General features: G+C 43.5%; 1 protein-coding gene across 11 annotated transcripts in view; it reads right to left on the bottom strand.

Annotated features, from left to right (window-relative positions):
* Positions 1-26195, bottom strand: part of NFIA (nuclear factor I A) — a 250817-nt gene that overhangs the window by 93200 nt on the left and 131422 nt on the right. For 10 of the 11 annotated variants that reach the window (XM_066192925.1, XM_066192928.1, XM_066192926.1 and 7 more), the window contains exon 3: positions 21455-21520. The exons of the other annotated variant lie outside the window; for it this stretch is intronic. In XM_066192925.1, coding sequence (XP_066049022.1) covers positions 21455-21520 — 66 coding nt within the window. The remainder of the gene's footprint in view (positions 1-21454; positions 21521-26195) is intronic. 11 annotated transcript variants of the gene reach the window in all.

Below are 26195 nucleotides of genomic sequence, written 5' to 3'. Positions count from 1 at the left end.
AAACCAGAAACGAAAGTACCATTTTAAATGCATTCTAACTCTCAGGGCATGAGAGAAGATGAGTAAGTTATCTTGGGCATGCTGACTTCAATATTCCTATCTTGGCTACACTTGAAATGTCCCTTTACTCCTGCAGGAACATTTCCTTATGGGAGTACATGTAACAGTAATCATTAAACAACAGCATGCAACGAGCATGGCTGGATTTTCATCCTTCAATACCAAAAATAAACATTTCAAAATGGAAAGTTGAATTTCACAATTCTCCAATTTGATATTTACTTATAAACATTAGGAAATCGGGGGCTGGTCTCACCAATCATTACTAATACCTTGATACCCACAAAAGCCATGCCCTTGGCCTAGAGCTGGATTATGAATGTATTTTGAGGTATGGTTGGTCTGTGATTTTGCAGTTCAGTAGAACCCCGTGGAATTTTTAAAGGTTTGCCTGGATGGCTCAGACTGCAAAATCCAGGCCTAAGACTTGTTTTTGCTGAGCTGGGATAACAGTGAGAGAAGAAAACGAGGGAAATAGTACAAAGAGCTTGAATGTGTAAAAGAAAGATTACAGGGGAAGAGCAGCACTGACAAAAGATGCGAAGCTAACATTATTAACAGGGGTCAAAATGCAAAAAATGTATCAATTTGAATCATCCACTTAATTCTGAATGAGAAGAAAAATAGGTAAAGTCAAGCAATTACATATGCATATATTAGCATTAACAAGCTCCTGCACTGAAAAGATGTTTAAACATCCTGAAAGCTCCCAAGATTTACTTTCCATAGGGCACTTCACTGAAATACTTGCACTGGGATAATTTTGCTCAACATCCAAGAGACAGGACATTGAAACTGCTGTGTACGACAGGTTGTGTCGGCAGCTCTGTGCAACACTCACAGTTTGGTAGTAAAGCAGGTGCTCCAAATGAACCTCGCAGAGTTCATTCAGCGAAATTTTGGGTACAAATTAAGACACGTGGACGGCCAGGGCAGCCCCTGACTCAGCAAAGCTGTCGGAGCACGTGCTTCATTTCCATCACATGCCTGACTAAAGCACGTGCTCACTGCCCTGCCAAACAAAGATGGGCTGACAACCTTCAGGAGGAATTAAAATAAATGGTTCAATCATTCCTTCAGTCAAGTCTAGGGGCAGGTAGGACTTAGCTCATCACCTAAGATCTCACTTGCTCACAAGGTTGATCATCTTTCCCCCTAAGTGGGGAAAATACCCAGGATAATAAGACCAAATTGAATAAAGCAGATCGGGATAGTAACTAATAAATCATTGTGCACAACGGCACAATGTTATTGTACCAGGTGCCACATGGAAAACATCTTTCCATAACTTGATGGCTGCTTTAATTGGGGAGAAAATTCCCAATGCTATTTACATATTCTTCTTTTGGATCCCAGCAAAGAAGCCAGAAGAAAAGGCTTCAATTGCTAGAGCCTAATTCTGATCTCTCTCAAAGAAGTTTTAAACAAATCTTTCTACACCGATCAAATAGAGTTTCACCTCATTTTCTCCTAATTTACACTGGCAGAGGAGAAATCAGGATTAGGACTTGTTGTCTAGTGCTATTTGTTTTGAATTATTAAGCAAACATTCCTATTTCAATGAGTAAACGTGTACAAAGGCAACTAACCTTCGTCCTAAAATGGAGTTTACAGGGGGAGTATTGTCTGCTTTCCCAATTAATGCAGTAAAAAGGAGTCTCAGACGTTGAGCTACCAATCAAGAGCTTGTGTTGTAGCTTGAGAAAATCATGACTGATGCAATTACTTTTATGTAGAAAGTCTGAATATAGTCTATAGGTTAAAGTTCACCGGGTTATTGTTCCTTAATTGAATATCTGAAGATGTTTTCAAGGTGCTCAAGGTATTATTGTTATTTAATTAGCAGGCTTCCTTGCGTAATCCGACAGTATTATTTTTGCTATAAAATGGTTAGATTGCACCATAAATATACAAGGTATTTTCAAAACAGAGATACAGCTGGTTTCCTGAAAGCTAAGCTTAAATAAAACCGGGAGAGTTACTCCTTTGAAGACGAAGAAGTTCAAATCCAGTTATTTTTCTTCCACTACAGTCTGAGTGACAGTGCATTAAGCCTCAGAGAACAGCTTTTTGGGAGACTTTGATTAGTTTTCAGTGTTTTGAAATTACTCAAGTCCCTCAAACTAGCACTGAACCCATTTCTAAAGCTTTTTTTCACGTTCAGCATCTCACTATACATAGCCATCTTAAAACCTTAAAATAGTAATAATCAATTAGGGTCTCAAGCCTATTATCTTAACCAAATGCCTGATTAAAAGAAAAGCCCTCTCTGCTCGAAGTGCAACTTGATTCCTTTTGGTTTTATCCTCCATCTAGATAATCCCATGTTTCACAAACAATGCGGAGCAATAATGTGGATGAGAAAATTAATGTCTGTATCACACAGCACACGCAGGCCTGGAGAGAGGGGATGTTATCAGAGGGAACCCGGCTCACCCCGAGGACTCCCAAAAGATTAGCTGTTCCAGGGCTGCTCTGGCTGAGGAGGATGGGGGTGAGGGAGTTACTCCTAATCTGCATTCTCCAGCAGAAAAGGGAAGGACTGAACATGCCTGCTTCAGTCAAGACCTTCATAACATTTACACTCTGCTTAATTGGAAGGTGAGTTTATCAAGGCTGGGCTGACCCAGCTGAGGCAGCCCCGCCACTGCGGAGAAATAGCTCAGCTCTATCCCACACTGGAAATACGAAGCAAGATCCATGGGGCTAAGCTGTACATCTAAAAAAAACTAACTTTGAATCTAAAAAAAAAAAAAAAATGGAGATGGAAGAGACCATCTATGCCAGCCACAATATTCTGTCCAAGGGAATGTCTGTGCCATTCTGATGGCAGACAACACCAGGCTGGGATACTGCATGTAGGAACAATGAAATCTGCATTTACCAGCAGCCCCCAAACACTGATCACCAGAGCTGCCACAGTGGCCTTATTTTAACTGCTTTGCACAAAATGCATTCCTCAGATTTGTAAACAATAAACCTTTAATGGTAAATCAGACCACATTTTTAATTTGTGGACATTTTATAGAAGAGTTAAGCAAGACATTATACGTTACAGGTGATGCAGAAACCTCTCGTTCCCTGAAAAATGCTCCCACTCCTATTTCGGCTCGTTATTTCCAATCTAATTTTAATGCCACAGCAACAGCTCACCTTGGACAAATTGCACATTTTCTTATGAAAATAACTGTGGGGCCAAATGTCACAGATGCTGTTGTTCTCCCTGACTCGCTACCTGCCTTTTGCTGAGGTTTTAAGAAGCACCAGAACTTTCTTTGTGGCCCATAGCAGGATGGATTAGACCGTCCAGGGCATGTCGTGTTAGTACAATAGAGGAACACTTTTAAGACTTTAAAGTCATGTAATACAATTCTAGGCTGGATCTTTCTTGTTAAAAAAAGTAGAATGGGAGTGATTGAAAGAGAAAAGGGCCAATATTTGACAACAGAAATCAGCATAACCTCCTAACAGCGGCAGTCATGGATGACTGCCCTTTGACCCGGGGAGATTATGTGGGATTTCAATGACAACAGCTGGAAGTGAGCATGTGAGAATAGAGAACACAGATCTGAGGCCTCCTACAAAAGACTGCACAATCCCTGCCCAGATCTGAGTGTTGATTAGAAATTGTTTCCTGGTCCTGGCTTAATAGACTGTGATAATGAAAGTTTTGTTAACCCTTCACAATATGCAAAACCACTGGTAAATGATTTGCCTTTTTGGGTTTTAGCTAAAAAGTCTGTATCCAGCAGACAGTGAAATTGTCTGTCTAATATTGCTTGTTTTCGTGGGCGCCCAGAGCTCAAGTTCAGCTCCTTTTCCGTATGGTTTGTGGCCACTGGGAATCGATGTCTGCTGAGGGTGGCATGGAGGAAGGACTCTCACCCTTCTTTAAGGAACCCACCCGAGCAGGGATGCTCCAGAGGTGAATCAGAACAAAAATACGTGTGGAACCTCTCCCTGTGTGTTACTTTTCCTATTCGTGGCACTTTAGAATCTCTGATTAGAAAAATGCCTAATTATGCTTTTGTTATTTGTCATATTGAGCTTCAGAGTCTGGGCTGCAAATTAATAAATGTGGATGACAGCAAACATGGCATCAGGTGTGTCACCAACAGCCTGATCCTGCGTGGATCCACTGCAGCCTCAGCTCTTAGGAGATTCAAACTCATTTTATATTTAAGTGCAGAGATAGTGGAATTAATGGAAAGTTATTACCGTTAATGAACCGATTACAGATTGCAATCAATCATGTCAGGTTTTGTCCAAGTGGTGGCACACCGATAGTTCCTTTCTCTTGAAGACAAAGGTCTTCTTGAAACATTGAAAGCATTTCAATTCAGATTTAAGAGCTTGTGTGATGGAAAACATTCAGAGATCTAAGATGTCTGGTGTGGGTTTTCATTTCTGATTATTCCTAACATCACTGGGTACTTTTCAGTTCTCGTGTGTGAGACAACAGTTAAACACAGTTTTTTTGATGTAATGATAAAAATTTAGAATTTTCCTGTCTACCATAAACCCAATTTGATGAAAAACCTGCATTAATACCGATAGGGCCCTATAGCTTGAAAAACAACAGATGTCTTAAATTAGCATATTTCTGTTTCAGGTCCTCCATCCAAAAATGAAATATTAAAGAAAAGAAGAAAAAAATCATTATAAATGGTCATACTCATTTGGCAGCTTATAAAATAATGTGCCTCCTCAAAAGCGTTTCAAAGTAAATGAGATGAAATCTACCTTGGGATAATAATTCTGGAATATTTATAGCATTCAACAATAAAAAGAGTAATAAAAAGAAAAGCCTGCCTCCCCGAAAATAATAATATGAAGGAGTTATTTATCTTCATATTTTCATATCAACCCTGGTTACAAGAGCAATGACAGCTGAGATCTCCAAGGTCTGTGGTGATATTGCCAGTGACTCAAGTGTCCAAATGGAGCTTCCAGGGAAAGCTGGCAGCACGTGGTGCTGCAGGGTTGCTTCCTGGGCACCCACCAACAGGCACTCACCCACCCCATGGCAAAAATGGGCACTGGAGGGGAAGACCCAGAAGGGGATATTGCCATCCCTGCCCATCTCCATCTCCCAGGCCTCTGTAAAATAATGTCCCAGTCACGAGCTCGGCATTGCATTAACCTCAGGACGCCCCAGAAAGCTGGGAAACCTCCTAAGGAGAATAATATAAGGATCATAGTTCTATCCACTGGTCATTTTTTGATGTCAGCACCTTATTTCTGGTGAAGCCTGAATGCGTGGGTTTGCACGACTGGCTTATCTGCGGCCGATCGCGCATGTTCCATCAGCTGCCCTTGCTCCTCTCTCCATCACCTGTCCTTGCTCCTCTCACTCCTCACCAAGTATCAGCTGGTATTTTGCCTCCTGAATCTGTCCACTGGTTCCTTGGAAGCTGCTGGCAGGAGGAAGGAGCCGGTGGCAGGGCTGTGTGCTGTGGCCGTGTTCCGGTCCGCGTGCCGCCGGAGCGTGCCTTGGAACACGCGGAGTCTAGTTGGGTTTACACTGCTCCAAATTAGAATTTAGCTACAGTATTAATGCCATAAATATTATTGTTCATGCTGTGTGGAGAACATCAGTGTGAAAATAAATGTAAGGATATTTAAAAACTGGTGTGGAATACTTAGGTATTCAGACTAATCACGGGCTGAAATAAGCACATTTGTTTCAAATCCTGTTTATAGCACTGCAGCCCCTCCCTCCTTTAAATCTTCCTCTTAACCATAGTGATGTTTATTGAATACCTGTCATTTCTCCAGCAGCATGTGCCAACAGCGGCTCACCAGTGCCAGGCTGCATGAAAACCCTTCTGTCTCCTATTCTCCAAGGGGCTCCCTTAGATCAACCACTACCATACCCAATACACTGAAACCCATAAATTTGCAGATACTGTAGTCAAAATTCTTAACAGGAAAGTGCACCCATTTTGCCCAGTGTAGCATACTGAAATATCACATGGTGAGAAGCATTTCTCACCATGTGTAAACTGTCAATTTGATTTGAAATTAAAATTTTTGATTAACATGAGCATTTCTGAGCCTCCCGCTGGCAGCAGCCCTATTGCTGAAAAGTGACATGATTTGTGACACACATGCTGTACAGAAGCCCCATGCCAGCAATTGTTAAAACCATTTTCATTCTGCTTTAATACGGTATGACACTCAGGAAAATAATTTTAATATTTAGGAGAAAGAGGGTAAAGGCTTAAGGACTGAAGTCCTTTATGGGTGTGAAGCGGGATTAGAGCAGCACGGAAAATCGGCACGGAGGTCTCCCCATCTCACAAGTCATGTCTCTTTTCAGCAACAGGAACCATCTGCAGGAGGCTAAGAAAGGTCCATGCCGAAGCACAAAGCCTTCTTTGAAATCCAGTTGATATTTCAAACACAGCATGAGGTACTTTCCACCTATGAATGCCGAGATGCTTGTGCACAGCGAAATGCTTGCAACTCCAATAATTAAACCCTCTTGGATGGGAGGTAGGATTTTCTGGGTTCCACAGCAGTCTGTTATTTTTCCACGTTTATCATTTCCCCGGAGATATCAGTGGTCACCGGAGATACTAACGTTTATACAGCGTATTACTTACGAAAGAGGAAAGTTTTGTGACTATTGGAACTTTTAAGGCAGGGAATCTACCTCTTCATCAGGCTGGTGGGAAGATTTTTGCTAAGTTTAAACAGCTACCAAGTGAGCACAAGAAGCAGGACAGATTTTAAGGCTCTGATGTACGCACGCAGGAGACAAAAGTTCAGAGGGGATTTTTATAAACGTAAGCCTGTGTCACTGCTGCAAGCTGCTGACTCAACTGTGTCACCTGCGTGTTTCTCAGAGTGGATCATTTCTTTTCCAGTAACATCATGTTCTGAGGAAGTTTATCATGAAACAAGTATCACGAACAGTCATTCTGAGCAGCAGAACAGCTTTGATATGTGTCGACACGCATCTGACTTTCCTTTGAGCTCCTAGCACTGTTTGTTACATTAAACACTCTGCTCTGCTGGACTCTCTGCTCCTAGTAAACACAGCGGTTTCTAATTGCCATAACACAGCAAGTTAAAAAAATATAGTATTTCAAAAGTAATTTTAGATGGTGAAATGAAATACCAGGATGATTCAGGTGCCCTGGAAGCATTCAGGCCTGAACATAAAGCCATGGGCTCATTTACCTTGATAACAGAGCGCAAGAACTCAATCTGTATAAAAACACGACCCTCAATAAAGCTGTGATAAACAGTCACTAGAAGTATGCAGGTTCTTTTAAATAAGCCTTAAGTTTAAATAAGCGTTGTGTGTAAATATCTTGATTTAATTAGTATTTTGCCAAGACATTATACAACTGCACTCAACGATGCTGTAATTATTTCAGGCTCTATAAAACCCTCCCTCAGCTGGTGGTAGATTAGTGCACCCTCCAAGGTTACGCTGCAGAGCTGGACCGAGGGAGTCTGAACTCCTGTGGACACAGAAATAGAGGGCCGTAAAAAGAGGTATTGGGGGCTTTTAATGTGCACGTTAGTTTATAGTTCTAGGAATAGTCCATGTATCCAGGTAATATGGCAGGATTCTCGAGGAAAGCCCAGAGTCCAGGAGGAGCTGGTGGGGATAGGGTCAGGTGAGCCCCTGCCTCACTTTGCTGGGTGATACGGACACAAACCCTGGGGACTTCATCCAGTGGCTCCTCTCATCCTCCCTTCCTGGCACTCTCCTCTCTTCACACCACGGCACTTCTAAAAGACTGTGGCAGGACACCACGATAATGGAAGCTGTGGAAGTATCTGCTCAAGATTAGATTGTACAAACGTGATGTGAAAGTAAGGAAGCTGGGCATGGAAGCCAAGTCACGAGGATCAGCCAGTTCCACCTTTCCCCATTGCTTTCCACCCCCTTCAGAGATACTTCTTACACCTTCTCAGCTGACACTGCAATTCACATTGTCTCCATGGATATTGTGTTGTTCTTTAAATTGAATTTTTGGACTTTTCTCTCCAGGAGCCTCTTACTCCTCTATTCTTTGCACACAACTAACTCTGATAGCTTTCAGTCCCAAGTAGGCTGATGTCTACTGGTTATATATTAGTTATTTTAACTAACTTTACACATTAGTTACTCTCGTGGCGAGGGAGGGAAGAGAGTTGTCACCAGTCAGATCACGTCATGCCGTCAATCTGCCTCTGACTGGCTCCACTGGGAGAGTGAAGGTGCACGGGCAAAGTACTGCACACCCCTGGAAGCAACACAACCCTGTCCCGGGATGACCCAGGCTCTCCAGGCTCACATCCCAGGCTCTGCCAGGGCTCTGCCTCCCCCAAGCACCGAGGAGAAAGCCCCACAGACTGACTTGACTGACTTCCCAAGCTCTGCTGCGCTCAGGGTTAAGCAGACAACCACGCTTTCAGACAGCAGTGGAGAACACCCAGTGTATTAGTGGGCAATTCCCCAGCCAAGTCCCAAACTAGCAACATAAATCCAGTGGGAAGAGACTGCTGGATGTGGAAACCAGCAGCAGAGCTCTGCACGATGACTGAGACTCTCTTTCCGTTTCATTCTCAGTTTGTGTTTTGTAGGGCAGGATGCCCTGTCTACATTCCTTTACGGACTAAGAATGGACATTTATTAACAAGTACTTGGGCGGACGGCCCAAAACTCCAGACTCCTGGCCTGGGACTGCAGGACAGAGAGGGCCAGTGACCCCCGTTTGTGTTTACTGTACTTCTACAGACACATGTTGGTGTGATAGGGGCATTCACTTTCTCAGGTTCAGGCCAAGGTCAGGCCAGAACACGGACCAAGTTTGTTTTTCCCCTGTAATCTGCTCAAGCTGTAGCCCAAAGGGGGCCTCGGAGTTCACTCATTGTGAGGGATTCAACATGAACACAGGGAACAGAAGAGGCAGAGAGGGACCTTGTTAATCCTTCAGTGATTTCAAATGCTTATCCCATGTGTGGCAGATTGGGTGGTTCCAGGGGAGGTGCTCAGGGAATTGGGATGACTTTGGTGGGATGTCCCATCGCAGGAGGGTGCCTGCAGCAACTCAGACATGCTCTTGGGGTACCAGTGAGGACCTGAGATGAACCTGTTGCTGGAAGCTGGGCTGGACAGCTAAGCCTTTGCACTCCTTTCCTGTAGTGAGAGATTTGCCTTTCTAGACCCACTAACCCACGGCAGCAGTCAGTGTGTGTGGCACAGTGCAATACCCAGGGATGCAGAAACATGGCACTGGGGCGGACTGCCCTATCCTCATGTTTTTGAGGCAATCTGAAGATACCACAGAGGCCAGGACTCTGTATTTTGGGCCACACTTAGCTGCCTGGCCTGTGAGCCTGTACTCTGATTAACTTTCAAGCTAAAAGCAGGAAAAAATGAAAAAAGAAAAGGAATTCCACTGGCAGAGAGCTCCACATTAAACTAAAGCAACTCAGGTAAAAAGAAAACCCATCTATTACAGTTTATGACACATAAACATTTGTTTCTTCGCTGTTCCTCCTTTGCTTGCATTACTGAAATGCAGAAATAAAGGGAAAAATAATGATGGATGGATTTTGGAAAAGTTAGAGTTCAACTCAGGATGGATGCGATCCCAAACATTTCAGATTTTTATCTCATCGTAATTGGAATAGCTGAACCTCTCTTGTCTGTGAAATTAGGCAAGGCATCCTGTGAGAATGGGCTCTTTTTCACAGAAGTTTAGTCCCCAGACACATGAAAGAATGAAAACAAGAACTGGAACAGAACATTTTTACTTTTGAATAATGGCTTCATTTGGGCAGCTTAGAGCAAAACCTCACTGGAAGAGCTGAGGAGGAAATTCTCTCTGCCAGTGTGACCATCCCTAGACACATTCTTCCACAGAGCACATGAATACTTATCAAAACCGATAATTTATCTAAGAAACTCCCATTCTGTAGAATTCAAAAGAAAAGCAGAAAGGGAAAAAGTACACGTGGGCAGTAGATAGACTGTCCACTCTTCTACTCCCTACATCTAATGATGAAGAAATCATTCAGCCAAGTCCTGCTAGATCCACCTTTGCTCTTGAGCAACCCTGTCTCAACTCTGTCTACCCTGGCTTGTCAAGATGAGCAGGAGAAGGGTGGGTGACTTCCTCCAGAAGCAGAATCTCAAGTCCAGAGCAATTACAGTGTTCGAAACATCTTGGTTTTAAAACTGCCTCAGGTTCAACAGAGAGAGATTAATTCTCAAAAGACCTGGTACGGCCAGTGATTACAGAAGGACGGGAAGGATTTTAGGTTCACCACTGGTATCTCATTTTAATGCCTACTGTTAGATCCATGTCTTAGTCCATGTATCACGTCAGCATAGAAGAAAATTTGCTTTCTTCCCCGTTTCGTGCCCCAAGCAATCTCTCCTGACATTCTCCATCCTTACAGTTTTATCTGGCTACTTTTTGTTTGTTTGTTTTTTCAAGTCAGAAGCCTGTAAAACACAAGCACTGCTGAGTTATCCTTGTGTTCCTGCCCTTCATCCGGTTCGTTTGCAGGAGGGAATAATGATCTGTCACCAAGGTAAATTCACTGCCCTGCAGATAATGCCACAGTGTTTCTGCTGCCCGTTTCACAGTAAGACATTCTTTTTCAATGCTGCTGCATCTCTGTTCTCGTGGGAACAGTTTACGGCTGACATAGCAATAGCAGTAATAACAACTTACATTTATATGGTACACGGGATGATCTTTACTTCCCTCTCCTCCTAACAGTGGACAGGCCCCAGTCCTACTGCAAATCCACCCTTCATGGCCATGGCAGACAGAAATCTGGATTCACTAACACTGAGCTGCCTCATTCCTCAGCTGTTTGCTCGGGTTGTCACATCCTCTCCAGCCCACTTTGTTATTGATTTAAATGGAGCCGTGGGCCACTACCCAACTGCTGCTCTAAGCCTTCCCTCACAAAAATCTGTGGGGATCCCCTCCTGCCTCCAAACCACAGCCACCTCAGTCTGTCAAGCTGCTGTCCATCCTCTCCTGCCCCTCACCTCTTCCCTTCCTCCTGCAGCTCCAGCTCTGGCATGCTCGGCTGTACGATAAAATTGGCTCCCCTCCGTACGGCGTGGGGGACAGGGCCAGCTCTCTGCATTCTGCTGCTGGAAACTTCCTGAATGCGAATTCCCTGATTTTGAAAATCAGGACTTGGAGGTCTTAACATGTGGGAAAATTGCAGGAGGTCTGCAGTGCAAAGCTGGTCAGGTGGGGACACCCCCACAAACACCAGCAGGTTTTCAGATGGAGATGCAGCTGTCCAAGAGCCTTCTGTTACAGATAAAATCTTAAGAGTAAGGAATTAAAGTAGAAAAATAACAAGGACAGGGGTCTTGAGTTCTCTGTGAGTGAGAGCGGTGCAGGTACATAAGCAGTATTATGATCCTGGGAGAAGAAATACCAATAAAAGGTTTGGCCCAGCATGGTCTGAGAGCTGGTGTGGACACCCCTGTGCTTGGCTAGGGCAGGGGGACTGCTGGGGGGCCGTGGTGGCCCCATGGGAGGGCACACCACAGCCAGGGTTGGGCTGCTGGCCATGTCTCCTGCAAAGGCCAGACAGAGAGAAGAGAAATATTTGAACCCCCTGGAGCAGCCCTGTCACTTTGCCTCGCCTCACCAGGGACGGGAGCGAGGTGCTGGCTCCTCACACCGAAGTGTGGCTTGCAGCACATCCCCTTGCTTCAAGTGCAAGTGAGGGAGGGCGGGAGGTAATGATTAGAGACACTCTAAAATGATTGCATTAATTGAGTCTTATGAAAATGGAAAACAATGGCAGTGGGTAATAATAAAACCCCACTGTAACCACGCACATCTCTTGTTTACTAGAAAGTGCTTCACTGACTACAGATTTACTCTGGGGCACAGCAGGAAACTTTTCTCCTTTAAATGTAATCAGCCCTTTTTTTTTTTTCCCCCCCCTTTCAGAGAAAAATAGCAGCTATCAGATCTGTGTTTCCCATCCACTCCTAAGACTCCTCAGTGCAGTGCCTGGAGGTGATAGTGTGAACTCACTCAAGAATGTGAAGGCATTTTATAAATCATTTGGTTCCAGCAGGAGGGGGAGAAAGGGAGAAGGCAGAGGGATGATACAGTTTACAGCACATACTCAGCAGTAACTCCCAACTGTCAAACTTCAGCATTTTCTTCAGTTGCAACAGTGGTTAACAAAAAAATGTTAAGACAGCAGACATGAAATGCACATAGCAAGCAGCACATTTAATCAACTGGCACCTTCCTGCCACCCCACTGCCCAAATCTATCCAGACACTATCCAGAAAAAAAGTTGTACCAGTGAAGATGGGGCGCTGAGAAAGGAGCAGAAAAGAACAACAGGAGCTGCTGTAAACAACTTTCAGCTCCCTTTTTTAGTGCCAAATAACAACAGCAGAGTGAAAGGAGTGTGTTTACAAGTGTGGCTCACTCGCCTCACCTTCCTCCTGCCCCTTCTGCCATGCTCACTACCTCCTGGGAAAATATTTGCGGACCATTGCAAATAAAAGTCTCCTTCTCACTTTCCAAGAAATGGATCTGGTACTTTTCCATTTCAGTCACATTAGAGCCAGGCTTCAGAGGGGATTTTATTCTCACAACTCTGTGAGAGTCACTCTAAACTTTTTTTACAGTTCCTAGCTAGCAACTTTTGCAATTAAAAAGTAGTACCTGCAATTAAAAAATAGCATCTTATTATCTATAGAAGTGATGAGGCTTTTTCTGGGAGCCTGGTCTCACTAAAGTGCCCTCCCTGACGACAGCAGCAATCCCCTGTGCTGCTTTCAGGAGCTGTGCACTGCCCTTCACATGCACCTCCCTGCTGGAGTACCCAACTCCAGGTTTAAAAAATTAAGGCCGCTTGGAAAGCACCTGATTAACCCAAGAATCTGCAATTTGTGCAGACATACAGGTTTCTTCTGAGTGTGCCAACCAAGTATGAGTATGAAGGTTTGGATCCATGTGAAAGCAAATCACCTTATCTATAAAACCACGAGATTCATAAAGGCACTACACCACAGGCAGAAACCAGAGGAAGGTGTGAAAAAATGACACACATTTCCGTAGTGTATAGATCTATTTCAAAAGGTTTGGAGTCAACAGAACACCTCCTGTGCTGGCCAGGAAGTCAGAGCAAAAGAACACCTGAGAGTGAGGGGGAAAGTGCAATGCCTTATCTGTGCTTGGACATTCCCATCTGAGCGAACCAAACTCTGGCTGAAGCCACCCCCAGAAGTTTAGGTGCCGGCAGTCCAGGTACAGTGAAGGGTAAGTGTGTAAGTGGGAGGAAAAGTACATTTTGCTAAGAAGTGCCAGACTGGCTGGGACTGCAGTCACAGGGAATCTCTGATCCTTTTGGGTGGACTTGTTGGAAAACAGAAAGACGCCCACCCACCCACTGCTGCCACTGCCTCTGCCTCAAGCCTTCATCCCCTTCTGACTTCTGCAGGCAGGGAGCCAGCGCCTCCCCAGCTCCTCCACACAGCACAGCACACATTTCTAACTTCCAGTGGTTTGACCACAGAGGGCAAAATTTTTGGCCAGGGAGCACTTCCGATGTCAGGAGAGCAGCGGTGAGCCAGCCCGGGTTTCATTGCTGTGATCTCTGAGTGGAGGGTTCCCACTCACTGCCACAAAGAGGCACCACCTAAATAGATGTGGAGTAATGAATACTTCGGGGAAGTGACTGATTTCAGAGGGGGCTTTTATCCACAGGCCCTGTATTTATAGTTCAAGCCTTTTCAATTAATACGCACACCCTAAAAGAATTAAACTACTAATTATCACATTTTACTGTGGTTCACAGAACTTTCATCAGATCTAGTAAATGAAATCACGAGTTCAGCAGAAGAAGCTTTACTGCGCCAAATTATGTCAAGGGTATATCATGTTGATAATAAAAGATCACTTGGTTGGAAGCCTAACCTAGAAGGTTGGGGAGGCGTAAAAAGTTCACATTTTGGATCATGCTGCTCTGGTGTGGGCGTTTTGTGTTTTTTTTCTCTTGGTTATTGTGGAAGGCAATTCTCCTGCAAGTAAAATTTTCCCCCTGTCTTACGTTACCGAGCATTAGGGAATTTTTACATAGAAAGACAAATAGAAAGGTTTGGGGTTTTGTTTTGTAAGTCAGACCTTGGCATCACATCCTCTCTCCACTAAAAACCTCCCCTCTCCACTCAAGAGAAATTAAACGATGCCCACACCACAAATAAACTCCTTTCCCTAAGTGCCCAGCTTCCTGGTGGGCAGGGTGGTGTTCCAAAGCATCCTTCAGCCTGTGGTCCGCTCCGGCGGCCGCAATTACTCTGACCCAACCCAGCTCTCAGCTGTTAATTAAACAGCAACTCTCTCAAGAAGACAGACATTAAAAACAGTCGTAGTGAAAGCTGGTGGTTGCTCACAGCTCCAGCTGCTGTGTCCTGGAACGTGGGGCATGGGTAGAATGGGGGTGCCGCGGCTGCCTGCCCATCCCAGCGCTGCCACAGAGGAAGGGGCAGTCACCGGACACTGAGGTGCCCTCTGGACAAGGAAAATCCTTGACCCTGCAAAGGGGAAGCTCAAGAGTTCCCTGAAAGGCTGCTCCTGGCCATCCCATTTCCAAGCTGCCCTCTAGATGGCCCTTGCTGTTATCTCGTGGATAATGATTCACGGAAAGGAATGGGACGGAGCAACAGAATAAAAAAAAAATCACTTTTTTGAAACAGCTTAGAGTAATAGCAGTTGTATTTATGCACCTTATCCATTGGAAAGGTTCATTGCCTTTCTTCTGTACACACACATGGAGAAATAAAAATATATACTGGAGTCACACTTTTCATTTCTCCTCTCCTTTGCAGTGCTCAGCCACTCCAAGCGTAAGGAACATTTCATGTCTTTCAAGCACTGCTTTGTCATGCTATAAGCATTCATTTCATGCTTTGAATATTTCCTGTCATACTCGCCTTGGATGAATTTTTTGTGGGAATGCTTTGCTTGTGAAGGTTAATGGTTAGCAGCAGTGCAAACTGAAGTCCTCTGTCAAACCCCAAGCCTCAAGCACTGCAGGTCACTGATGGGAAGGGTCTCCAGCCATCCCCAGCAGAGGCTGCACAACTGATCCCACTGACGACCCCATTTCTTGCCTGACTGACAGCAAGAGCCATTTGCCATCACTGGATTCCCCCAAGAGAGTGCCAGCCGCTGATAAGCAGGCTAAATCCTGAGCCTACCACAGGACCCACTAAAGCCTGGAAATGGTGTAACTGTGCTTCAGAGTCTGGACTCAAAAGAGAACGTGGTAGTATAGGGGAAAATGGTGTTTTCTTTCCTAATTGTTCAGATGATTCTTCATGACAGTCATGAGTCTGGATGGGAAATACACCTGGATGCTGCAAAGTTTCAATTATGATTGAAATTCTGTATTTCTAGTTCTTTTTGGGAATGCAGTGCAATGAAACAAGATGAAGGAAATGCAAGACTACATCACACGTAAGCTAAATTTATAACCAGACATATCTGCTTTTGTTTCCTTGGGAAACGCTGGCTCTCAGAGCTGCCTACAGGCACTCTCAGGGGGTGATGAGACATAGGTTGGACCTCATCAGACCTTTCTTGGCTGATGGGTTCTGTTAGAGTCAACAGCCCATCCTGCCCAGTCCCAGGGAAGCCAGAAAAGACCAACCCCACCAATACTCCCTGACTCGGCCACAGCTTCCAAGTCTGGACAAATTTCCCCACTGCTGTTCCCAGTCAGCAGACAACGTGATCCGTAAGGGTGCAAATCTGTTCAGAATTTGGTCCTGGCAAGTTACAAAGGTGCAAACAAGCTGACATCACCAGGAGCTCTGACTTCAGCGCCAGCGATGAGATTCCTTATTGGAAATGCTAAGGGCTTTTTTTTAAAAGCTTTTTCTGAAGTAAGTTAATTTTAGATTAGTCCCTCAGGCTGTGATAACTCCTCAGCGTGGCTCTGTAAACAAGAGAGGAGAGTCTTCTTGCATTTATAAGATTCTGATGCAAATAATCCCATGAACAAGAACGTTAATAAAAGCTGCCGTTACTGTATTACTGCCTTTGCAGCTGCAACTGTGAGAAAACTTTCTCTGCAGGGCTCAGTTATCTCCTGAAAATGAGGTGTTTCAGGAATGTAAGTCATCTAAGACCACGTATTTTTCTAACAGAACCAGTTTCAGCACTGTGTGTTCAGAGGACTGCTCGTGCCCTTGCACTCCTCAGGTGGGAGCTGAGGGGCTTATCCAAGGACAGAGGAGCCTCCCGACAACCCCAGCACCTCCTTGGTGAGCCGGCATCAAGCTCTGTCGCAGCTCTGAAAGCCTGTGAGGCAGCTGACTCCACCTGAAGCAGTGGAGACGAGAAATCAGGCATGGCCTGAGCAGAAGGGGCGGCCTTGGAAGGCGGAACGTTTCCCCTTGTTAAAAATTTGGCTGTGGAAGGAACTGGATGTCACCCACCTACCATTTAACCTGCAGCGTTGGCTGAGTGATGGGGACAACCACAAAGAGTTACTCGTTCTCTGCTTGGGATGAGGGTTGGAAGGGTGAACTCTGATTGTGAGAAGAGTGCCCAAGCCTTGGGCCAGGCGGGCACCGCTTCCAGTGGCCAAAGCTATCCCACTACCTGGAATGCCAAATTTGGGACCAGAAAGCAAGCATTCACAGAGGGACTGGACTCTGCAGCCTGTTACTTTAGGCAGAGGGGTCTTCCCACCCATAATCTCCTCCTCCCTTTCAGCCAAAGCCGAATCACGTCTTCCATGGGCAGCTTTGCCTACAGAAGAAGAAACTTCCCCCTGCATTTGTTCCCACTGTGGCCTTCTCTTTCCCCCACAGCTCAAGGACCAGAAATTCTTCCTTTCTGTCTCTAAGCATGGAAAAGTAAGCAGATACTTAAACATTTTTGTAAGGTTTAACACTCAAGTCCAACCCTACTTAAGCAAAGAATTCACAGATGATATTTACAAGTCCAGTGTAATTACTGTAGGGCTGAAAAACAAGTTCTGCGAGTTACGGTGCATCATTGTTTTTCTTTTTTCTTTCTTTTTTTTTTAATGTTTCAATGAACAATGTGCCTTTCATTTCCTACAATGCTGTTAAGGTACTTGCAGCTCAAAGCAGTGAGACTGCATTAAAGCTAAAAAGCATTTGGTTTGGGCATAACACATTTTTATTTTTTAGAAAAATGCCTCTCCTTCTTCAGAAATTGTTTGAGCAATGGATTTGGCACACGTTTGTTATCAGCTGTAATAACGAATGCTGCCCTGCTCACTTGAAATGGGAGAATTTACCAACTTCTTTAGAAAGAACTCGCTCATCTACAATCAAAGTGCTGTGCTACCAACTCTGAGCCACCAAATCACAGAGAGCCACGAGCAGCCTGTCAGAAATGACACAGCATTCTCCTGCTTTGCACAGCACACCTCGTGTGCACCTTTACGCTGCACTTATTAATTCACCAGTGCCACCACATCAAACACAAACACTGCCTGACATCCTTTTACTGACAGCAGCAGCACAGCTCTGTGCCACAGCTATTAACCACTCTCTGCTATATCCTCCCTGCCTTTCTCCAGAGTTCAACTTCTGATGGAGCAGAGCAGGATCCGACTTTTAATATTCTCTGAAAGCCAGAATCGCAACTATCCTTACTTTGCAGACAAAAAGACCAAAAGGTTTCCCTACAAAAGTTTAAAATAATCCTACTTACAAAAAGAAAATCTATCTGGTAGCTGTTTCCACTACTGAAAGTGAGAATAAAAGCCTGAGAGAGTGCCCACAGCAGTGCTGAGCTGGGAATTCAGTTGTTCATGATCCCCAGGCATGCAGTCACTTCACCACATCAGACTACCCGTTTCGTCATCCCCATTTCACTGAAAACTAGTTTGTTTATAAAACACAGCACCAAACCAGTGCATTTAACAAGCTTTTAAAATCAATAACCTTTTTTTTTCCTTTTTTTTTTTTTTTTGATTGGGTGAATTGCAAGATCACTTTGCAGTGCCAACTGAAATGAAGCTTTTACATACCATTAGGCAACTACAAAAGTGGGGAATTTTCCACATGGGTATTCCACCCAGCTCGTCAGAAAAAAATCCCTCGTTTGAGCAAAATATCAGGGCATCAAAAAATGTTCCTGCCTCTCAGATGAAGTTGCTGGCCTCTTTCATTAGCCCTCCTGCAAATTTCCTCACCCGTATAACAAACAGAGGAATTCTGGATTTTCTGCCTCTCCCCAAAAAGCTGTTTCCCATGGTGACAGAGCAGCACTGTGCACACCCTGTGTTAGTTTTACCCCCAGCTCCAGCACAAAACATCTGGACCTTGGACCATCCATGCACCAACGAGCCCTGTCTCGCCTGCATGTTGGCTTTTCATGGCCATCATGCTACATCTCTCTCTCTCGAAATAATGAAATGCCTAATATTTCTGTTAAATATTTGCAGTGGTGACTGGATGACTGGCTGGAAACTATTCTGGCTTAATGAAGGCTGAGGGAAAGGCCAGAGTTGGTGTTGAAGCCACTGAGAGCAGAAGATGTCACCATCTTCCCTCGTCTGTGATGACCCTGCTCCAAAAAGTGAACTAGCAAAGCCCACCAGGAAGAAACCAGGAGTGGCTCTAAAAAAGGAAAGCTTTTTTTTCCCCCATGAACTTCCCTGCAATGAAGGTTAGACACACAGGCTTTGCAAAACAACACATACAATTTAGAATGATAAATTAAAATCTGTAGTAGGAGGCCTTCTTTTTCAGGGCCGTATAGTTGACCCTTCTGAACCTACATTACTCAAGGTATGCAAAATATATGTGTATAATAAATAGCTCTAGAATTTATGGAGTGGAACAGAAAGGATATTAACAGGCAAGTAGAGAGGCTGTATAACCCTCACAAGGCCTTTAAAGATTTATTTTTTTAAAATGAAGGAATGCATGCATGGAAAAGGCAGCACTGAAACGATACACTTCTTTGTGCCTTCCAGAAACACATGCAAAAATGCTTCCAAATCTGCCCTCAATCTGGTCACTCCACTGTTGGCATCAGTGGGAATAAGAGTATTCACGATTCTATTTTTTTCTTCGATTCCAAAAGGAAAAAAAAAAAAAAAATTTCCTCTCTGTGTGGGCTCATTCCCACTCTCAGTAAAATCAATTACGAGCCTCCCATTGACTCCGCAGGGATTTGGATCAGGCCCTGTGGAAGTGGGTCTACAGCAAGTGTAGAACAACGCAGTTAATATGATTTATTGTGTCCGTTTCTGTGCGTGCAGTTTTTCATTTTATAAAGCCTGCAGTTTTGCTTTCATCCTCACGTCCAGGAGATAAGAGCTGCAGATCTGTGTTGATCTACGCCGGGTACCCCGGAGCTGGGGGCTGTGTGTGCTGGGAAGGAGCTCAGTGCCAGCCCGGGGGGAACCAGCCCTTCAGGGCCAACACTCTGGCTTAGAAAATCTCCCACACACGCCCTGCAGAAGGTGCAGAACCAGTGAGGAGGCTGCTGCTGTGGTGGGGAAAAAAAAAACCCCTCCAGTAAAACTGAGAAAAAAAGAAGAGAAAAAAAAATTCCTTTTTCCTGTTTATTAAAAAAAAATAATTAAAAAAAAGTACCTTTTGCAGGTCACCAGCAAAGTTCCAAGAATTCACTAAAAGATTGTTTTACAGAGAAGACTCAGGCTCCAAATCAGAGATATTTCATTTCACTAGGCTCTTACAGATTCTACATTATTAAACACTGACATTGCTGCTTTTCGGGGCAGTTGTTGAGTAGCAAGCTTTGTTAAAGACTGAGAAACTGCAGGGTAAGATGAACTGTGCTTTAATAGCTGCAAAAGAATATAATCTAAACATGAAATAATAACATGCTTGGTGCCTAATACATTCTAAATTAAAATATGATTTAATAAACACAGGCAACATATTCCCCATAAAAAAAAAATAGCAGAATTGGCAGAACAAAAATCACAGTTTAGTCAGTTCTTCTCTTAACCTTGCAATCCTTTGGCTACAAATTAGAATTTCTGTGAACAGGATTGATAAGGGAAATTAGGCGCTGTCTTTCAGAAACAACAGCAATGTTTTAAGATGCTATGTTTAGAGATGAACAGCGCAAGATCTATCAAAATATGAAACCTCTCACATCTAATGGAAGGAAAATAAAGGAGCCCAAATAGCCAAAATCTCGCTAGCCCAATGAGCCCTATGTTCCATGTCCTAGGACACATGCTGGTAGTTTAAAAGTTTTAATGTATCTAAACCTCTTCTTCCCTGAATATTATCCCTTGTTTAAACCCTAACCCCAAAGCAGTGCAGGTGTGAATGCAGCCCCTCAGCCTCACTGTCCCTTGCAGCTTCTTTGGCTGCTGCTGAAGCCCCCAAAACATCCACGGAACACACACACAGCTGTAGGGGTTTAAGGCAAAGCAGTTAGTTGCTCTGTGAAAGGGAACTCACACGTGTGTTACTACAGAATGGATTTACACACCCCAGAAATGGTGACAGGGCTTTAGAGGCATAAACCTCCACACAAATTCTTTTCTGTGTATGCAGAGTAGACCCCAAGTACAGTGGATAACCCAATCTACATTTGGGTCATATTTGGAAAAAAAAAAAAAAAGTTCTGGTTATAGATAAAAGAAGTCAAGAAAAACTACTACTAATAATCATTCCTTATTCTAAGTCCTAAATATAAGTAGTAAAACAAAACTCAGTTGCCAATGGGCCAACAAAAATTGTTGAGGTCTACCTTAGCTAAACACAAAAAGGAAGAGAAGCTGTTCCTTTACACACATAGTCATCTTTTCACAAACAGTCCCCACAGAAATCCACTATTTTTGAATGATTTTTTTTTTTCCAGGCTGCTTTACAAAGCAAGCCATTGGCTCGGTGGAAGCCATTGCTTCTACTTTGAATCTGTCCTGGTCCAGAGAATATGAGTTTTCCCAAAAGTCCCAGTCCTTCTGCAGCTACAACTCCAGCCACTGCCACTTGAGAAGATGGAGAGAAGCACCAAGGAGCTGTAGCTGAACCTCCCTGATTTGTCTTCCTGTTGTATCTACTCCCCTGAAGGTCATGAATCAAGGCCCAAAAAGCTTTTGCTATGGAGGAATAAGGATAAGGGTTGCATACAGCAGGCTCTTTAATGGCATCTCCCTAATTAAAATTAATTTTTAAGGGGGAAAAAAAAAAAAGGCTCTCTCCAGGACTGGACAAGGAAATGCTACCTTAGACTAGTGAAACAGTAGTGTTTTAACTGTGAGGAGAGTGCACAACCTTTTTGTAGCCATCCCATGTCAATTCTTCTGAATCATCTTTTTATATTAGACATGGGGAAAAAAAAAAATCTTTATAAATATGGGCTGTTTTAATATCCCAAAGCAGGAGCAGCAGGTAAGAACTTACCATTTTCTGGCTGGTCCTTAATATCAGCTTCACTTGGCTGGCTGGGACTTTCAGATTGACTTGAATCTGAAAAACATAAAATACAGCCAAAAATTACAGGGTCTGCTGTGGAAAATAGATCAGAGGCGCCAGACTTCCTCAAAAGGCTGAGAGTACAAACTGAGGACAGGAGTGTTGCACTAGGACATGACAATGCAAAAGTCCCGTGCCTAGGTAATATGTTTGCTAGCAAAAAAAAAAAAAAAAAAAAAAAAAAATTATATATATATATATATATATAAAAAAATTTTAAAAAAGGGAATCTTGTTTATGGCACTACACAGAGTGCTCGGGGTGTGTGTTGGCATAAATTAAGCTTTGAGAATCCTTCTTTTTAAAGAAGGCATATTTAAACGACTCTCCTACATGTTTTTTATAATGCAGCCTCTATGTTGTATACAAACCAGAGCCTTACTCCAACACATAGTAAAGTCTCAAAACATATCTCCAAGCAAGCATAGAAAGGTAGCTTAGCAACCCTACATAGTCGTGGAGATTGTTGGCTACACATTTCTGGAACGAAATCTGCAAAACTGAGGGAAGAGCTGATTTTTTTTGGCGTTCTCTCGGAGTGGTTACAGCACCACAAGATCCCTAAAATGCACGGTTGCTGGTGGTGATTTGCAGTGGGGGAAGTGAGACCAGATACTGGATGACCTGCTTTAGAACTTGGGTAAGTTATTCCACAAACTCCCAGCTAACACTCTCCAACGAGCACAATTTATTTGCCTAAAATAATAAAATGACCTATAAAAGGGTATGTGTAAATACGAGTGTTTTGCATTTTTTACACGTTATTAATTCTACTTCATGTGAAGATGATCGCTCTTTAATCCAAAAATTATTCTTAGTAGAAGCTTTAGTCAAATAGTATTTTCCTTCTTAATTATTTCTGTTACTATGAACTGGAAAAAAAAAAGTCCCTTTACCTGTGGGAAAAAATATTTTTTAAGAAATGCCTCAAATTACTAGTTTTTGCAATCAATACCTTTGTTTTTTCCTTTCCCCAGAAATCGTTCTGTAATTTATTGATCCTGTAGAAAAAGTTTTCATTGTGAAACAAAATTTAGGCGATGAAACCACTTGCCAATGCCTCAACACCACCCCTCATCGTGGCAAACACATTTTCTGACTTCACCTTGACTTTGCAGAGTTTGGAATTAGCTGTCTGAAATTTGACCACATTTCAGTGAGAAGTCAATGCAAGATCAAAAGGTCACGACACTTAACTGTGATTAAATTGAAAATCTTACTTCTATTGCAACAGAGTCATAACACCACCCCTTCTTTTTCTTTGAGGTATTAATAGTGCTGGAAGAAGCAGTACTACTAGTGACCTTGGGTCAAGCAATGCTAATTTATTGCTTTAAAAAGGTTCCTTGCTTTTAAGCAAATGAAGATTTTAATTACCACAGAGCACTATAAAGAAAATGCCTATTTTAAATATTCAAATTTTTTTTTTTTTTTTTTACCTGCTGACTGTCTGCTTTAGGTATCATTCAGAAGCTTAGAGGACAGTCTTGTATAAATTAGAAACTACAAGTAAAAAAAAGTGCTCACAAAACAAAACTTGAGAAATTTCAGAATATAAACATTCCGAATATTTAGCAAAGAAAGCTTCAGTCATGATACTTCTATTTAAAATCAATTAAATCCCCTAAAAAGTGATATATAGCCAGTGTGTCCCAGAATCATTTTTTTCTCTCTTTTGTATTTACTATTTTTAATAATTTCACCAATGAAGCTCAGAGAAAAAAAAAATATCCTCACTTCTGCAATTTTGTTTTAAATATTGGTTTCTGAATAATCTCTCCCTGAAGCTGATATCAGTGCCAGCAGATACACTATGGGGGTAACACTCACAATGCTGTTGTATTCTGGATTTTGGCAAGAAGTTTCGCGTTTCCGATGCCGCAAAGGTAGAAACAAAGGTAAAATATTAGGAATGTAAAATATTTAGTTAACATTCAAAGTCAACGTTGAATGGATTTCATTTTACAGGGCAGGCATTAGCCTTTTGCTTATTTTTTAGGTTTTTCTTTCCCTCCAGCCAGCCATGGCTCGATCAGAGTTTGGGCTTTGTGTTTCAAGTAGGCTTGGAATTCCGCAAAAAATTTATAGATTTGGAGAAGTTCCCGCTGCAATGTGGGACTGGGAGCATGTTTCCCTTCCCTAAGATTTGGAACGACCCAGGGAGGCCGCGAGAGGGCCGCGGTGGCGGCCGCGGGAGCCGGGCTCAGCGCTGGCACCTTGGCTCCAGCACAGCCCTGCAGCCGGTGGGCAGCACACGCAGCCCGAGCTGCTCCTGGCTTGGGAGAAACAAACAAAGTACTTTTGTCTGCCTCGAGTCCTGCTTTTCCAACACCAAGGCTAGTGGCACAAGAGGGGCTCCACTGGCCCTAGGACGTTTGTTTGCACGCTGGATCTTTAACTTTCTCCTTTTATCACCTCGGCTCCGGCAATAGCGTTTTTCCTAATTCTGCTTCCCTGCAACCCGCCCCTTCTGCTGAAATTAAATATTAATTTCCCAGGAAAAGACAACACAGCTTTAAGCACTATTCTTCATGGAGAGGCACAGGGCAGTAAAACGGAGGATGAAGCAGAATTAAAGCCACTCAATCCTGTGGTGGGGATCACGGGAGGCTACCGAAAACATGGACTGGGCAAGCATGTGCTCAGCATTGTTATGCAAGGTGGCATCTTGTGGAAACCCCAGATAAGAAGACTGAGTTGAGGCACTTAGCCAAAATGTTTATATGCAGAATTTTGCTTCCCTGATTTTATTCAGATGCCGCAGATGATCCGGCACATATAAATGTGCCGCCACATGGTTAAGGGATTGGCAAAATCAGAGCCGTTGTGTTTTACAGTCTTGCCTAGGACGAGGGAGTCTTGCTCAGCCTCCACCGCTCGCTCTCTGCTTTTTCAGCAGTTGGCACTCACTCCTGTCGGGGCTTTTTTGTTGTTTTGCACATGGAAACTTTCAAATTCCAGTTTTCTGAACGCTTAGTGTTTTGCGGGCTCGGCTACAACAGGAGGGGGAATGTCTGTCCTGCTGAGTCAGTTAGCCAAACAGGTGACCGGAGGAATAAATTAATTTTTGCCCATACATAATTGATATAAATGGAAGATCGTTTTCATAAGCATTTGCATTAAATCAATAAAATCACTTACTATAGAGCGGTTTAACAATTCATTTGATTTTCTTTTTTCTATATATTTGATAGCCACTCTGCAAAACAGTATACACTTTATGCCTATTTTCTTTAGCAACAACACTGCCAGTTAAATTCTACCACCTGCAATAATTAGAGCCATTGGAAAACATACAAAACAAAATATACAGTAGATGCGAGCCCCTCTTGAATCCACGGCCCCCTGCGGCAACGAATTTCATTGGTGCCTTAAGCTAAGGCTGGTAGGAAGCCAAAGAATCTGTATATTACAATAAAGTGCATGTTATTAAGGGGAGGATTTAAATGATTTCAGATGGAGTTGGAAATATTATAGTGAGGAACCACTATTAAGATTGCTGATTAAAAAAAAAAAAAATCACCAAGGAATCTAGTTTTATGTTTAAGGAAGCTTAACCTTGAATAGCACAATGGGTTTTATTTGGGGGGTTTTTTAGTTAGAGAAAAGTTAGTGGTTGGAATTTTTAACCCTGAGCTAACTGGGGTTTGAGTGAGTCTGTGCACTGGGCTCAAGGTTACTGGTCAAGAGAAGCTCAAGGGGATCTGGTATCAACCACAGCCATGGCAAACAGGATCAAAAAAACATGTTGAAACTATTTTACTCTCTACTTCCAAAAATCAACTATGATTAAGGGAGAAAGGGAAAAAAAAACAAAACAAAACAACAAACCCTCAAACAACAAAACAGGCTAGTTTTTCAAAGTAGCTTTTCCTATCACGTCTCTCTTCTCTGTTCCTCTTTGGATCTGTTCCTTAACCATATGCTACCCCAGCACGACCGAGCCCCAGATCTGCCTGATCCCAAACCCTATGCAGGCAGGGACCTCCAGCTCCAGGATGGAAGCTCTGGACTTCCCAGGCTGCAGTTTTCCTTTTCAGCTGCAGCAGGAGCACAGCTCCAGCTGGGCTGCACGGCGGCTGCATGGAAGCAGGGCTGGCGGCACTGGAAGGGAGCGCTCCATTGTTTGGAAAGAATAAAACCTTCCCAGGAAAGTCTGGCCCGTGGACAGGACCAATGTCAACAGACTGACAATGTTGTTCTTTTTTGTAGACCGTGACACAGACAGTAAAGTGTTGCTGCACTCCTCCACCAAAAGAGCCTCTTTCAAGTGCTATGGCACTTCCCAGTGCTAAACCACTCCATGGTTACCTGGCTGAGGAGAGACGGGACACTTTGTGGAGCGCTCCCAAAAACACGCCGTGTTTTCCAGGGCAGGCTGAATCCAGCCTGGATTTCACTGGGGTGGCAGTGACCCTCTTTATTGTCTGCTGGTTTGCTCAAACCCAGTGAATGGGTGCCAAGATCATTTTTTACCTCTGTAGGGCCGCTCCCCAGCAGAACCTGAGCCTCTGAGCAGCCCGCGAGCTACCACAGGTGCAGACACATCTATCCTGGAAACAGTAAAGGTGATCCCTGCATAGTGCAGGAAAAAAACGACCAGCGATGCCAGATGAGCAAGGCAGCACTGCCACTGCCCATGCTGAGCCTGCTCTGCAGTGAAATACAG

Source organism: Chamaea fasciata, unplaced genomic scaffold (genome assembly GCF_029207755.1).
Source record: "Chamaea fasciata isolate MVZ Bird 193981 ecotype frontalis unplaced genomic scaffold, bChaFas1.0.hap1 SCAF_10, whole genome shotgun sequence".
Classification (NCBI taxonomy): domain Eukaryota; kingdom Metazoa; phylum Chordata; class Aves; order Passeriformes; family Sylviidae; genus Chamaea; species Chamaea fasciata.
This window is presented reverse-complemented; position numbering and strand designations above follow the sequence as displayed.